General features: G+C 39.4%; 1 protein-coding gene across 4 annotated transcripts in view; it reads right to left on the reverse strand.

Moving 5' to 3' along the window:
- Window positions 1-17,380, reverse strand: part of ERCC6 (ERCC excision repair 6, chromatin remodeling factor) — a 92,591-nt gene that overhangs the window by 48,597 nt on the left and 26,614 nt on the right. For all 4 annotated transcript variants that reach the window (XM_065551624.1, XM_008173062.4, XM_042856117.2 and 1 more), the window contains exons 5-7: window positions 15,719-15,847; window positions 9,821-9,979; window positions 368-503 (exon numbers count right to left, since the gene is read on the reverse strand). In XM_065551624.1, the coding sequence (XP_065407696.1) occupies window positions 368-503; window positions 9,821-9,979; window positions 15,719-15,847 (424 nt within the window). The remainder of the gene's footprint in view (window positions 1-367; window positions 504-9,820; window positions 9,980-15,718; window positions 15,848-17,380) is intronic.

The following is a 17,380-nucleotide window of genomic DNA, read 5'->3' on the forward strand; positions in this document are numbered from 1 at the left end:
AGAAGGATTCCCTTCCCCCAGGGTACACTGGAAGGGGTCTGGGATGGTTTTTAGTATGTCGGAGAATTGTGAGCTATGGCACGGCGAACAATAAATTCTGTGCAAGAGCACTGCTTACTATGGAAGCATGCGTTAATGTTAAGACCAATACAAAGTTCTTGGTTACATTACGGTTTAGTCATCACTTTTTTTCGTTGCGTTTCCCAGAGAATATATGCACATCACTGAGAATGTTTTAAAGGATAAAACAATTAAAAAAAAAAAAAAAAGAAGCAAACACACAAATCTTCAGGAATAATGGATATACAACCCTATATACTGAGATAACACAAAGTACACACACACACACACACTTTTCAAATGCTACCTTTTTGTTGGTGTAAGAGCCAGTTTCATGTAGAACTGCAACTCTAAAGGGAGGCCACCAACTGTGGAATTCTTTCACCCACTGATGCATCACTGTGGTTGGACACACAATCACCGTTGGGCCCAAACCTTTAAACCTAAAATAAAACATTCAGGAAGAAAACATTAATGTGAAATAAATACGCTATATTAAGTGACTCATTAAAGTAACCAACAGACACTCAATAGTTCAAGTAGAATACGCAAGCTAAGGAAATTGATTGGCATTTTTTTTTAAAGCATGATGAAAGGGGTAAAGGGTACAGCTACAACAGTTGAACAGTTAATGGATGCATTTATCCATATAAATACAGAAATAGAAAAGCTCCAAACAGAACGGTAAAAGAGTACTGTGGTAATGCAAATCAGATTTAGGATGCACAATGTCTCTTTAAAAGAACCGAAATTATCAACTGCCAACATTTTTTACTTGCATGCTGGCTAAAAACAAATGGGGGCTTACATTCTCTCAAGCATCTTATTATACACAGTGTGGATGAGGTAAGGACTTTTATTGCACCAACTTCCGTTAGTGAAAAAACAACCTTTCAAGCTCCAGGGAACTCTTCTTCAGGTCTGGGAAGGTAAACAGTGACACAGCTAAATACAAGATAAGGAGGTAACACATGTTGCAAGAGACCATTCAAGATGAAGTGGACAATTAACAGCACTGCAGTCATAGGGCAAAGGAGAGTTAGAGGGTTACAGATTGGTGCAATGAGACATAAAAAGTATCTCTATTATATGATTTTTAGTGTCTGGCACAGTTATGAATTTAAGCTCCCAGGCTCGTCTTTTGAAGGGGTTATGCAGGTTTCCTTTCAGAAAAAGGACTGAGAGGTCAGATATGAAAGTGATCATTTCGTGAAAAAAGAGTTTGCCCACATCATTATACACTAACATTTTGCATTATGTTGGTAATAAAGAATATACAACTTTAAAACCAAAAATACTTGGGAGTTCTGACTACTTTTGGGCTCTGTCTTGTATCCTTTTTATTAAAGGCACACAATTAGAGCACATTTCATATTCAAGCTCTTTATAAGAAACTACCTCAACACCCTATGAGGTAGTATCAGATCCCCATTTTAGAAGTGGGGATACTGAGGCAGACAGGCAAAATGATCTGCGAAAATCTACAGATGAAGTCAGTGTCAGAGCTAGGATTAGAACTTCCCTGGCTCCCATTTCTTTTGTTCACATCTGACTACACACACACACACACACACACACACACACACACACACACACACACACACACACAGTTAGGAACAAACTCCAGGAAGATATAGTTGAATTCATAGCTATCCTGCTCTTCAGAAGGAAAATACTTTCTCTCTCTCTCTCTATTTTTTTTTTTTTTTAAACAAGAGACACACAGGGTTAGTCCAGGTAGAAACACTGACAGACTATCATAGAGAAGATACAACAGCAGGAAAAATCTCAACCCAAAATGATACTGTTTTACTGTTAAAATATTCTCTACCTTGAAACATCAACATACATACACATATACGTACGTACATACATAAGTCATCTTTACCATAATCACATACATCTGTATTTTCAAGTCATGCAAAACTGTTGTGGAAAATCATGTGCATTTCAAGAGGTATTATCTGTGAGAGACTAAAGAGAAATCACTAAACACCTCTAGATTACTGATAAATAGCCAGGAAGGAAATAAACTAGAATAGCCACAAAAAAAGGATAACAGTGTTGCAGAGACTGGGGACATTTTATGAAGGATTCTGGTTATTTAACGTATAGGTTTCCAGAATGACAAGAGATCCTGCTCATTCTAGCCTCATTTCTCCACTTCATTCTTCCCCCAGCCTCAGCTCCCTCTATGTGGAAAAATGTCTGTGCACTAATAGCCCTTGCTCCCCTCCTTGCTCTCCATCACCAGCTTCCATTACTGTGATGTTTCTTTCTCCTCCTTCCCCACCTCAGTCTATGAAAAAAAAAAAAAAAGCAGAATGTATGAGATTCACCTGCTACAATACACCTATTTGTTTTAATTCCTGTGCCCCTTCTCCCTACCCTCATTCTTTGCTATCTTCAGGCTCTCTCTATATCTAATTAGTCTGTTTTAGGTACTTTCATGGCCCTAGCTTGTGGTGTCTGAGTACATCACAATCTCCTAATTATGCTCACTACACCACAGTGAGTTAGGGAAAGGCTATTATTCCCCACAGTGAGGAATAAAGATGGGGAATGGAGGCACAGAGAGACTAAGTGACTTGCCTAAGGTCAGACAGGAAGTCTGTAGCAGAGTTGGGACCTGAACCCAGGCTGACCACATCTTAATCTACTGCCCTAACCACTGGACAATCCTTCTTCAGACTTTAAACTCTTCAGGCAGGGACCATGGCTTTTTTCCCCTTAAATCTGAAAAGCTCCATGCAAAGTAAATAAAGTGACAGGCTATTCAAATGTTTACTCAAAAAACAGCAGAAATAACACAGGCCTCCTCATTATAAACAACCAGACTCAACTAGTTTAGAATAATCCCTAATTAATGTAATTCTCTGACATTTATATCGCTCTGTAACCCCATAATCCCTTTTGGACACTGATAATCCTTTGTCCCCCTTTACACTCATACTTCAGCAGTTTCTTTAAAACCGCATGGGTTTAGCTAACCAGTGCAAATAGGCCCAAAGAGCATGTTTGACAATTGAAGTAGACAGCTCGACTTGAGCAGCTGAAATGGTATTTAAAATGCATTCAGAAAACAAGGTATAGCACTTGGGTAGCATTGGCATAACTCCTCTCTACCAGTGCTGCAAACTCAAAACTCCAAACCAAAAATCTCCCAAGCTGTGTAAAGTTTGTCAGTTTTGGTTTGCAGGGGTTTTGTAATCTGTTCCACTTCACAGATGTTTGCGACCCACCCACCCTTCCCTGGAAGTTCATTTCAAAGTAACACACAGGCAAGAAAGCTTCTGATCAAAAACATGTAAAACAATGAGTTGAAACTGAATCCCTCCCTAGAACTCGCATGAAAAAAGGGGGTTCATTTAAAAAAAAATCAGTTTGGGTTTGTTCACTGGGTTCACAAACCTGGGCAAAGTTTGGAGGCCTGATATAACCCAAACCCAAGCAAGTTTCACCCAATTTCAAGTTTTCAAAGAGTTCAAACACAGTTTAAAAACAAAAAGAGCTAAAACTATGGAAACAAACTGAATCAGAACTCACAAACAGCTTCCAATGAAGAGAGAGGGAGAGAAGTGCAACCTGGCTTGTTCTTTGGCTCTCAAAAGACGACTGTTTTAATGTCAAGAGATACTATGTTCTTGTGGGCACTTTCATTCACAATTGATTTACTTCTTGGGTTAATATACCACACATTCTTTTATTGAAGCCTTTTCCCTACAATACGATATTAATGAGAGATCTGAGCTATAATGCAATATACCATACTCTTTCATTATGGATCACAGGATATGAATATTGATGGTTAATTGATTTGAGTCTGCTGCTTATTATCAGCACTGGCTGCAGCACTCAAAGGATTCCTACTGAAGGCAGGCAGGTTTTCATTTCTAGCCCCAAATTTCAGGGCTGGCTTTTTGTTTCCCTAGGCTCAATGTGGCATTCTGCTTTGTAAACTTCAAACAGAAATTAAACTGCTCATCAATGATCTAATGAAATCTTACTTTTTCTGATTTGTTCAACCGTAGCATAAAAAGCAAGACTTGTAATACAAGCCAAAGTAGTTATCAGATGCCTAGTTAATATAAAACTACTGAAGATCTTCAGTGCTGTTAGGACACTACCGACAGTACTGAGAAGGAACTTTGCCTTTAAACATTCATATTCAGTGGATTATCACTCTCTGAAAATTACCACAGCAGCTAGTTTCTCATGCTTGGTTTCAATCGAGATGGACTGTTTTGGCGGTTTGGAGAAAATCCATTCTAGCTATCTGAAGAGGTTTGGAGGGGAAAAAAGGAAAACTACTGACCTGTAAATCTTGTACTCAGAGGGCTGTAATTATAAGAGATTCTTAACTCTTGAATCCACCTCCCAGTGAATTACTAGACTTGCAAAGTTACTCACTTTCTTCACTGGCAGGCAGTGGGTGCCCCAGCTGAAAGGGTACAGTAGGCCCTTCCCTGCCTCTCAGGTTGTCTAGACTTTGAGCTGGAGGTGTGATTCCCATGTCAAGGGAATACAATAGTGTAACCATGGCACTATAAACCGCTAGCCTTCTTGAGTAAATACCTCTCTAAGATGATAGAGAGGCACTCAGATGGCTAGCCCTTCCAGCCACCAGAGATACACTCTATTTTTAACACACTGGCTCAATCAAAGCTAGTGAGAGTACATCTTCTTGAGCTGGGAATTACACCTCCTCCTCAAAGTGCAGAGACAGCTTCAGAGAGAAAGTGAAATGCATCAAAATGATATTCAAGACTCATGTGATTAATATAACTGTGCCTTAGCAGGCCTGCCGAGGAAAAGCAACAAAGAATGCAGTCAGCCAAACAGCTGACCATTTAGACATGGCTCTCCTGGAGACAGTTTGACTTAATGCATCTGACAGAAGTGAGAGAAAAATCTGGAGGATGTTCTAAGGATCTCAGTACACTCCAGATGAAGGACAAGGGTCCTTTTAACAAAGAGTTTGTGAAGTCTTGCCAGAATCTGCACAGAAAACAGCGAAATGTATCTACCTGCAGCAAATGAAACAGCAGCCAAATAAACTCTGATGGGTGGGATCTGTAACCAAGACTGAGAAGGGCAAAGAAGGCTGGTAAAGTTTTTTGGGAGATAAATAAAATGATCCACCCCTAGGTCTTTTCACTCCAGTTCACAAACCTTTTCCAGTTGAAATTATATGCCCTTCCAATAGATGCCTTCTGGGCAGCTAGAATCACTTGGACACCTGCTCAGAAACAGCAACCTCTTCAATGTCTACCCTATCAGGAGCCATGCTTATAAGATCCCAGGGTATCATGGAGAGAAGGAACATGTTTGTCTGCTCGTGCATGCTGAGGTCCTCATTTTGATGCAATCAGCAACTGCCAAGTAAGAACTAATTCTGTGTCAGTCAGTAACTAATAGGCCAGAGGAAGTAGGGAAGCAGAGGGAGGGTATGGCTTATGTGATGGTCCAAGTACACAGACAAGGGAAGACATTTATGGCCACTATGGTATGAGTCTCCGAGTCTGGTTTCTTATGTAGTAAATTAGTAACTTTGTATTCAGAGATGTGACAGAGATACTTCCCCAGCCTTTTATCCAGGACCACTCTTGATGGTGTATTATGGTAGGCTCAGTCTGTCTGCAATAGTTTTGCCCATCCTTATCAAATAAGTGACACGCAGGAGTGTCTTTTAGGGACAGTTTCCAATTCCACCCTGCAGGGCTTTCCAACACAGGAAGTGAGACACCGTCCTCCCCTATCATATTCTCATCAGCGTTCTGACTGTCAGTCTGAATCAGATGCACCTCTTGATATACTAAGGGGTGAAATCCTGGTCCCATTGATGTCAATGGCAAAACTCCCACTGATTTAAATGGGGCCAAGATTTCATTGTAGATCTTCAAAACCCCAAACACCATATAACGCTGCACTCATCTCCAGGCCATTTATGTGAAGTGTGGATTCCTGAAGAGACTTATGCCAGCATTTTCAACCCTTGGCGTCTATAGTTAGGTTCTTGAATCTTTACTTCGTGGAAGCTGGGGTTGCTCTGCACCTCTGAAAATGAGGCAACTTCTATTTAGGGCACAACCTAAGACACCCAATTTGGAAAATTTTGCTTCTAGTACCCTCATTACAATGTCCCTCTCTGTGGGCTTCCCCTCCCATGATTGGAATCAGATATCTGAAAGTCCTTTCTGCATTGTAAATTCTCTATAGACTTCCCTCAAGCAGTGCAATCTCAGAGGGAGCTTGTCACATGGATATCGTGAATCTGTCTTGCCTGTAGCCATGAGGCCTCCAGGGTTTATAGAGGTGACTCATGTAGGGGCCTCATTTACCAGGAACATTGGTCCAGCCATTATTGTCTTTATTGAAACCTGATCTCTCTGTCAAATCTGTCATGCCAAGTATATACTTCATACTTACAGGATAGGGGACTCAATCCTGGGCCACATCAACTCTGAAAAAGATTTGTGGGTCATGGTGGAGAATCAGCTGAACATGAGCTTCCAGTGCAATGCTGTGGCCAGAAGGGCTAATAAAATCCTTGGATGAATAAACAGGGGAATCCTGAGGAGGTATAGAGAGGGTATTTTACCTCTGTATTTGGCACTGGTGTAACCACTGCTGGGATACGGTCTCCAGTTCTAGTGTCCACAATTCAAGAAGGATGTTGATAAATTGGAGAGGGTTCAGAGAAAAGCCACAAGAATGATTTAAATATTAGAAAACACACCTGATAGTGACAGACTCAAGGAGTTCTAACTATGTAGCTTAATAAAGAGAAAGTTAAGGGTGACTTGATCATAGTCTATAAGTACCTACCATGGGGAACAACATTTGATAATGGGCTCTTCAATTGAGCAGAGAAAGGTATAACACCATTCAATGGCTTGAAGTTGAAGCCAGACACATTCAGACTGGAAATTAATTGCAAATTTTTAAACAGTGAGACTAATTAACCATTGGTACAATTTATCACGTGTCATGGTGGATTCGCCATCATTAGCAATTTTTTAAATCAAGACTGGATGTTTCTCTAAAGATCTGCTCTAGGAATTATTTTGGGGATGTTCTATTGCCTGTGTTACAGAGGAGATCAGACTATATCATCACAATGATCTCTCCTGGCCTTGGAATCGATTACTGTAGCAAGGGGGAAGAAAAGCTTAACTACGTTTCCCAGATCTAATGTTCACCGTGTCCTCATTCAAAGTTCTCCTCAAAACTCATTTTTGCAAAGTCTATCAACTCCAGTTCCCTCAATGAAATGAAACACACGTAATTACCTTTTTAATAAAAGGACACTACTAACAAGTAACCCACACTGTCATGGCACCTTTTATATCTTGCTCTTCTTGAGAAAGGCAGTATCTCCCCCTGACTTCTGTCACCATTCCCACACTCGCCATAGCTTCAGCCAACTAATAATGCCGACTAAGCTTCAGTGTGTACTTTGTCTTTTTATTTGCCTGTAAAGCACTATGCTCACTAATGACTGCAATATGAAATAACAAAGAAGTAGGACAAGCAAGGCTGGTACTTGTCTACACTTGTACTCCCTTAGTTGTCAACCCTACTGCAACTGAACTACTATTAGCAACTGTTTAAAACATTTTGCAAAATTACCCTGGGCTACAAAGTTTAAGTAATTACTCAAAGAGAGACAGTGAGTAAGTGGCCTGGCTGGGATTAGAATTTGAGGCAGGGGGTTGTGTGTGTAAGGGGGGGGGGGGGGGAGAGGGATGGGGTGTTTCCTGACTCCTAGTAGCATGCTTTGCCAATAAACCCATGCCGATGTTTCAGCAATTATGCTCCTATGGTACTTGCAGCTCTACCACTGCCGCCAACTACACAGGTCAATGAGAAAATTGTGGTCAGATCATCTCTACAGCATCTGAAATGTGATAGAAGCATGAGCACTCCAGGTATTAGCTGCAGATATCAGTATTTACTGCTCAGCAAAGGCAAACTGTTTTCAAAAAGAAATTGGGGCATGAACTAGACAGCACTGAAGACAATTGGGTAAACATATTTTTGTGGATACGATATTAGGAAATTGCCACATGTACGAAACAGAAGCACTCCTATCTCAACAGAATTTAACGTGTCCATTGACATTGTCCGGAAGGGCACAGGAAAATAAATAACTACAGGGCTTCACCAATTGTATAACCTGATGGCAAAGTTCCTCTGGGGAAGGTCTCTCTCAATCTCTCCTGTTGAAGCTGTTCCACTCTGTATAAATTACTTGAATAGTAACTAGTGGGTGGGGGCAAGGAGGAAGGGAGGGGAGAGAGAGAAAAAATGACTATAGCCTGGTGATTAGAATGCTCACCTAGTAGAACAGCCTCAATGGAAGAGATTGAGAAGACACCTGCCCTAGATTACTCTACAGCCCAGAAATTAGGGCACTCTGCTGTGAGTAGGAGACCCAAGCTCAAATCCCTGCTCCACATCGGGCAGATGGGGAATTTGAACCAGAATCTCCCATATCCCAAGTGAATGCTCTAAACACTGGGCTAAAAAGTTATAAAGGAAGGGACGGACACCACCACCTCCTCCTGTTTTGTGAATCTAGACTTTTAAAAAGGCCCAGAAACAAAGTGGTTCAAGTCAAATGACATGCTTAAAATTTAACTTAAAATTGACTTTTGAGTTGCTGACATTTACCACAATTTTTGGCTTTGGTTCTGGTTGTAGTGAATTTTTTTTGATTTTTTGGAAATCCCAGTGAACCAAAAAAAATTAGTTATTTGCCCAGCTCTAGGTGGGGGAGAGTAGCAATGTTTTCTATACTTGTGTCCTCTTCCCAGCTAGTAAAGCTACTTGCGGGTAAGATCGTTCTAGAAAGATGCTATATTTTGTAAGTCATTTTAACAGTATTTATGTCCATGTTAAGTATTCTTTAAACAAAAAAGATTTAGTTCAGTTTGAAAATCACTTTTCATTACTTATTTTCTTCTCTTAGTAAATCCTATTTAGTAATTTGAGATCCTAAGATAGAAGGTGCTATAGAACTACAAAGTATTAGTAGTATTATGCATGCACTTGGTATTCCAGGATTTAGAAGAATCTTCTTCTGGTAAGCTGTCTTATCCACAGATAAGAGTAAATTCCTTCTTTAGGTACTACTCAGTGATACATGGAAGGAGTAATAAGGGGTGTGATATGGAAGTCTGGTCAACCTAAAGAATGGCTTTCAGAAGAAAACACAGATGTAGATTTATCTGTTCTGGTCTTAAAAAAGATTCTGCAAGGATGCTCCATTACCCATCAGAAGCTCTGACTTTCATCCCGAATATGCTTGTTACTTCCTGTAAAGCATTCACCTGGTGTCTTGCCAGAACAAATATTTTAATGTAAAATTTAATAAATGGAACTAAAGGTATTACATCTAATTTAAAATTCCATATTGTGTAAACTATTGATATTAACGTAATTGAGTTTGTAAACAATCCATTTGTGTAAGCTAACCTTAGACATTGTATTGACCCAAAATAGCTAGTGTGGCTCATCTGCAAAATGAAGCATCAATGCCTGGAATTCATTAAAAGTGTTACATGTTTAATTTTTCCTGCCCTACAGCTCCATTGTCTCGTAAAAAATTTCCTTTGATGTCCCCCACTAAAAGAATTAAAGGAATAATGTAATTGAAATGTCATTAATAATTCACAGGACCCTCCTCCACCAGCAATACATCTGATGAAATATTAATTGAGCTCCACAGACTGACAGTCTGCAGAGGAGCACTTGCCTGTAATTTGAACCACGAGTCCTGATCTTGCTGTAGCTCAGACCTGCCAAGAAGGCAATTATCTGGATGGTCTTGCCCAATCCCATCTCATCTCCCAGAATTCCTCCTGCCTGCTGGCAGTGCAATTCCCAGAGCCACCTAACACCTGTCTGCTGGTACCTACAACAACAAGGAAAAAAACATGGCAAATGTTTGATAATACAGATCATAACAGAAAGTACTCATGAAATAATCATTTGGCAAGGTTCTAATACTAGTTACAGTAACATGCTGCATGTGTGTTTTACATGAGTGCTGTATTTACAAGGTCATGCATTTTTGATGCACTTAGACATTATATGTGACAAATTCATTCTTTATGCAATGCTAAAGCATTTCTAATTAAACTGATAGACATGGTAATTACAGGGTATTTTATTTCATGTATTTTTAAAAATACTGTTAGAAATAACTTGGGAAGCTGCTCTAACATTCAAATATTTATTATCCCTTCAGAAAGGGGGAACTCTAACAGGTAGGCATCTAGTAAGGTATACCATTTGAACTTAACTGGAAGGTTAGGCTTGTAATTGATGATGCATGGGATTTATGCTCCACTACAAGAGATGAACAGTTAGGTCTGTTAAAGCTTGTTTACTTTATATACAACCAGAAATTCATTTAACAGAATTCATCCTCTTTAAATAAGAAAAAAAGCTGACAGACGTCAAAAAAAGGAAGGCAAAGAAACAAGATCTGTCTCAGAGAGTAGGACGTAGCAGTGTGTTACTAGAAGAGGATACCAGTGCAGTTACAATTCAAAGTGAAAGACTGGAAACAGAACGAACAGTCATGTAGAATACGTCCCAATTTAAACACAGATTAACGAAAGAATATAAAATGAAAAATCAAGAAGGTCGGAGTTGGGAGGCCAGATTGAGATTGATTTTAGGACATGCTTTTTTATAACAATATCTAATAGTGCAAGCAGGAATTATACTGAATTAAAACAAACACAGTTTAAACTGAAAGGCCATGAGGGTGAAAGAAATGAAGCAAGATAGACTTAAAAACATAAGTCATTTAAAGGGAAATACCAAGGAGGTTGAAGCATTTGTGTACTAGTTATTCAAGGGAGGACCAACATTACTGATTCCCGCCCCCAGCCCCGTAACATGAGTGTTGAGTGGAGCAGAGGTTGAGTATAGAAATGTAGCTACTGATAGCATGGGGACAGTTCATACAGGGCACTCTCTTACACTTCCTTTTGTAATTCTGTTTTCCTTCCTTGAATGAAGAATATTTTGGAACACTCTGGCCTACTGACACTCAGGTCTACAAACTCCTTATAAATGACTACTATGGTTTTACTGATCATTACACAAATTTGGGATGAGGTTCTTAATTTAGTTATTTAGATGGAAGGCTAAATGAGATAAGAATGAAAAAAAGGATTTGAGAAGATGGGAGAAGATCAAAAAATCATCTAACACCACAAATGTTATCACTTGAGGGGGTCACATCATAGCATGATGATGACCCAAATGCATTACAAAAGGATCCCCCCCAAACATAAGATTTGTAGTGTGAACGGACCCAACATTTTTCAGGAAGGAAAAAGCTAAAAATGAAGAAAGAAAGGTTTGCAGAATTACAGTATTACTAATTATAACTGGAGTTAGGAACCTCTCCAAGAGCAATAGCAGAGGTGTTATGGTCTAACATCTTAATGAGATACGACAGCCATTTAAGAGTATTGAAATGTAAACACTACCAAGGAATGTCGATTCAAATAGTTAAATACCTTTGCCCCTTTCACTGATTTTAGATCAGAAGTAGTTCTTAACAGCAGTTTTCAATTAAGACCAATTAGCATAACAGTTGTTTCCCAAGCATACTTGGAATGTTACTTATCATTAAGGAGGTAAACTATTAATCTGCATGACACCCCCAACATGCACAGCCATTCCACAGGCAGGAACGAAAAACACTTCACAATGATTTCAAAGCCTGTATTTAGATAGGTACTTTATCTTCTTACCTAGGTTTTCATTCTACACCCACAACTGGGGTATTGGATCACCTTCATGACATCTGATGTGTGATATTATCTCAGAATCCTACTGCAATGGCATAGTGCTAGCCAGTCACGGTGTGATTACAGTAGAACTCACACCATGTTAAATCTGAACAATGTTTTAAGATTCCCACTACAAAGATGCAAATATGGTTTCAAAGCCCACAGGGCCTGCCTATATGGTTTTGTAAATGGTTTTATAACATAATCAAGCCCCATCTATACTGGAGATTCACAGCATTAGCACTTGTCTAGCAAGTACAGTTTTTAAACATTTCTTGCTAACATGATCCTACTGTAGTAGGTGTCCACGCTAAAAACATTGTCACAAGCTTCTTTTTTTTTTTTTTTTTTTTTTTGTATTTGCCATTATACAGGGAAAAAACTGTACACAAAATACTGTCTCTTTTTACTCTGTTATGTTATCTTAGGAATTATTGTAAAACAATAAGTAAAACATTTTCAGGAATATGAGGGTTTTTTAGTTAAATATGACCCTGTAAAAGAGAGGTCAAAATGCTTTCCTTCACAACTTATTTTCTACCTTTGCTTATCAGATTCACGAGCATTGTGGTGATTTTTTATATTGACTCTGTCTGCATTCAATGATTGTGACCATACAAATGTTAGTTAAAAATATTAACTATTCCCAAATGCTCATATTTTTTACACTAGTTTCCCTCCCCCAGTAGGAAGAGCACTTTTAATGACTATAGGACACAGTGGAGAGTTTATACAGGAACAGAGAAAACAGAACTGAAGTGACAGCACAGGGAAGAGATGAGACAAGTTAATACTCTTCTAGTGAGATACAATCATCCTAACCTAATTCTAATTCCTCATATCCTGACAGCTTTCAATGCACTAGTTTTCTAAGTTCTGGTCTTCATTATGAAAACATGTTGGGAACCCAGTTAAAATACTTTTTGGTCTTCCCAGTATAACTATGATTGAATTGTGTTTTAACCATATTATGCAAAGCCCTGTAATTTCACAGCTACAGCATGGATTCAGTTATACATTTTACTTTCATCTTCAGGGTGGGACAGAGGTATGTTTTATTTGCATTTGGAAAGAACTGTGTTGTGATTGGGTATCACAACACAATACTTCTCACAGTGTAGACAGGACTTCTCTCAGGTAGAAGCATAGACAGCAGAGTAAATGTACATTTATGGCTTGTGACGGGGCACACTCACCTCTCGTAAGCGCTCCCTGTCAGTTGGTGTGAACCTACTCACTCTCTCACACACGGTGCCCCCTGTTCACTGTTGCCCTCATTTACTTGGTTGCTGCTGCTATTCCCCAGGCCACTTGCCACTTGGTCCCCTCACTTTCACCCGTTACCTTAGGTTACACTCCTTAGGTTCTATTTGTCTTGTTCCCTGCCTGCACAAGGTCTCCCCGAGCCCTCCTGGCCTGGAGAGTTTTTCCAGATTATCCCTGCTTGAGCAGGTCCTCCCCCACGCCTCCTTGCCCAGAGACTTTCTCCATTTCCCCAGACTTCCTCCCACTTCTGGTCCCAGCCAAGAACTGATATGCCTAGGCAGCAGGTCCTGTTGCTCCTTTTAACTGGGCTTGCTGTGCTCTAATTGTCTGCTTCCCTGCAGCCTTTCTAGGCATGCCTTGAGGACCCACCTTCACTGCTCCTTTTCAGGGGCAGGGAGTGGTAGAACCATAAGGCCACCAGCAGGGGGCCTCAAATGGCCAGTACACTGCGTCACATAGCTTTATTAAAGGCTACGAGTCAGTCACAGATCTGAGATTTTACAAGACCGCTGCAATTTCCTCAAAATTCCAGTAATTCAGCCCCGGGAGGCAGGGCTTGGGGTTCAGCCAAAGCCCGAACCCCACTGTCTAGGGCTTCAGCTGGAGCCCCACGACCCGTAATATAGCTTCACAGGGCTCCCTGTGGCATGGGGCCTTGTGTACATTTCCGTGATTTTGTTTATTGCCCGCATCCTGTTCGTGACTTTTAATAAAAATATCCATGTCAAAATCTTAGCCTTTATTAAAAGCAATCCTGCTCACCAGTTTTTGTTTTGTTCTTATACTGGCATTCCTGAAACCTGGTTCCATCACTATATTAAGCAGCAGGAACACAGTTCATCTAACTACACCTTCTGAAGAGCAGACAGTAATAGATGGTGAGGAAGCATTATATTGCTTAAACAGTTTACTGAAAAAGTTAAAAGATCAGATATTACTACCAAAGGGAGCAAATGTGTTTTAGATTCGATTAAACAGTGTCAGAAAGCATCATGTAGAATTTACAACTGTAGGCTTCCTTAGGTCAATATTCAGCCATCTTCGTACTCAAATTTGGTCAGAACTCAAAGTTTAATGCCTATTGACTGAGAGCCTTCATACATAGGAGACTTGAACATTTAACTTACAAGTCAGACAAATCATTCAACTCAATTGATCTTTTTAACCACTTAGGAAGTTTTGCCAACTGACTCATGCTTGCAGGGGATACCCTTCATTAGTGAGGCTTATATCGCTAAGATTAATTTTTGGTTGCCTGCCTCAACTGGATCTGTTTTTAGGAGGTTTCTTTGTATAAACAATTGGAGATGATACATTGGTTGACCAGGGTCTTGTCAACCAGATATTTATTCACTTACTCTTTCAGAGCTGGCTCTTTAATTCTGAGGAACTGTGGGACAAAAGTAGTAATTTCTTTGAGGTTATAAAACTAACTGTTCCTGATTAAATGGATACCATGCAATGTCTATTACAAAGAATAGCCATCTATAGAGCTAAACAATTTTTTTAATTAATTACTAGGATTTAAAGTTAATCTTTCCAGGGAGGAGATGGTCTTCCTACTGTGCAGAATACCACCAGTCACAGCTACACTCAAATCAATATTGCATGAAAGTCAAAGTGAAGTTATGTAATGAGTTGACTCGTCAGCTGCCTTATTTGCATTGCCTTTAGGGGGAGGGATAGCTCAGTGGTTTGCGCATTGGCCTGCTAAACCCAGGATTGTGAGCTCAATCCTTGAGGGGGCAATTTGGGGCAAAAATCTGTCTGGGGATTGATCCTGCTTTGAGAAGGGGGTTGGACTAGATGACCTCCTGAGGTCCCTTCCAACCCTGATATTCTATGATACACAAATTGGCTTATTCAGAAGAGCCCAGGCTGAATGATTTGTAAGTGTCCCTCAACATTTACATTCAGCATCATGGTTATCACAGAAATGAAAGATGGACAGTCATGTCCAGTCTGATTATTTAAAATCAGACTGGACAAAATGTTCTAACATACAGAGGGTACTATTAATCCTGTAGCAGGTCTACACCTCACGTAGGGTACAAGACTGCAACCTTAACATGTCTGAGCATTTTGTCTAGTCTAAGATTAAATAGCAGTTTAAATAAAATTAACATAGATTATAAAATAGTCTTCTCAAGATGAGACTTGCCCACAGTTTTTGCCAAGTATTTAACTCTCTCTCTTCCCATCACACAAGTGAACATTTTCCTAATTTTTATGCACCACAACTAAAGCAGCTGCAGCCACTGTATGCTAATCTTCAAGTTTAAAAAAATAAAGTTTCCTTCTACTCCATACCCCAGGTAAACATTAGCATTGCCAAGAACAGAAAGTGTTCTTTACAACGAAAATCAGTTCTTAAATCTTTCTTTTACCACTAGATTAGCTGATATATAGATATTCCCCATAGTCACTTAATCATTTATTATCCATCTATTTTTTAATAGAAGCCACAGGGATTACTCATCTGAGTACAGGATAGGGTTCTTGGAAATGACAGCTAAAAACTATTTATTTGCATAAACAGTCTGTACTGTATTTTAGAAGTATATGATACCTACTTAAAAAGCTTTCTGAAGAGAAATCCTGGTACTCTGAAACCCTCATCAAATTCAGCATCACTTTCATCAGAATCTTCTTCTGCCATTCGACATTTCTCTTTGTCCTTCAATCGTTGTTTATGCCATCTCCTATAATGACATTAAGATTCACCATTCAATTACTGTGATTACAAAAAACAACATGAAATTAAACTGATCCATGCAGCAAGTGGAAAACCCAAGATAAATTAGAAAATGGAAAAATGTCTTTAGTGTTTCTGCTCCCAACAGAAAATACAGCTTTTGTATAGTGTCGTTCACACAAACTATATCATGAAATCTCTTTACAGGATTAAATAATAATCCACCTAAGAGAATGTTAAGATTACATGGTTAAGCGCACAAAAATTAGGAAATACCAAAAATTGCATGTGGACATCTTAATTGTCTCCATGTGTTCATGCATTTCACTATTGTCTTCAATGTTACTGAAGTGTTTAATTTCAGTTTTCTATAAATTTTGACTCCATTCTTTCCATATATCTAAGGATAACATTTTCAGAAGAGCCTGAGCAATTTAGAAGCCTAAGTCTCAGTGAAAGTCAACAGGATTTAGGCACTTCAGAGCCAAAGTCACTTTTAAAAATGAATCTTACGTGCTTTTGAAAGTTTTACGCTAAATATTATTTACATAGCTCCTTTTACCCAGAAAAAGCCCATGTCACCTTATATGCTATCCACCCTTTAGCTGTTCAACACTTACAGTTTAAGGCAGGAAATGATCATAGTAATTTGAAATTACAGAGAAATTTCAGGTAGGCAGTGTAATTATCCAAGCCGGAACTTGGAGAAGTCACTGGGGTTCTCACTTCTCTTATGAAAAGCGAGAAAAGATCTTTAATACCCAAAGTAGTTAGCATCTTGGGATTTTGTCTTATTCAAAATATGCACTTCCAATAGCACAGTGTTCCCCAATCTCCAGGCTGGGAGAAACTGATTCATTATTGACTGAGTAGGAAGAGTACTGAAACACTAACACCACTTCATGTAGCTTTTAGGCTGTCCTGGGAAGTCTCTCATCCAAGTGTTATCAGATCTAACTGTGCTAAGCTTGCACATTCAGAGAATTTTCACATAAGGTGGTATAGCTGTGGGACAGATGGAAAATGTGCTATCATGCTGCTGCTCTGGAGGCACAGCACAAGAGCAGTCATCAATATTTCAGTTAATAAAAGGTTACCACATACTGTAAGAACCAGATAACGAGATGAGTATTTCCTTATAGCCTTTTGAAAAACTGGTTAGCAGGAAAGTCTGTGCCTGGTGAAATTCTGCCCCCCCGCCCCCCCCCCCAACCCCCAATTTTTCCCCTTTGAAACATGTAAATACTCTACTGCCCATCTTAAGTATATATCACACAGGAAACTATATACCTCACTGCAAAAACTATTATGAGGTGGAGGGATAGATTCAACTAACCAAATATGTAGAGCTAAATGATGACTTCGGGGGAGAAGGTGGATATACTAGTAGCCTACAAGTATTTGAGAAATGTAAGCAAACAAGCAGAGAGATGAATTGTTTAGGGTGGTCCAAGAGGTTGTAAATAGTAGCAAAAGGATGAAAATGAGTGAAGGAAAATTTAGGCTGAATACTAGGATAAGCGTCTTAACAGTGAGAGCT

This window comes from Chrysemys picta, chromosome 7 (assembly GCF_011386835.1).
Source record: "Chrysemys picta bellii isolate R12L10 chromosome 7, ASM1138683v2, whole genome shotgun sequence".
NCBI classification, from domain to species: Eukaryota; Metazoa; Chordata; order Testudines; family Emydidae; genus Chrysemys; species Chrysemys picta.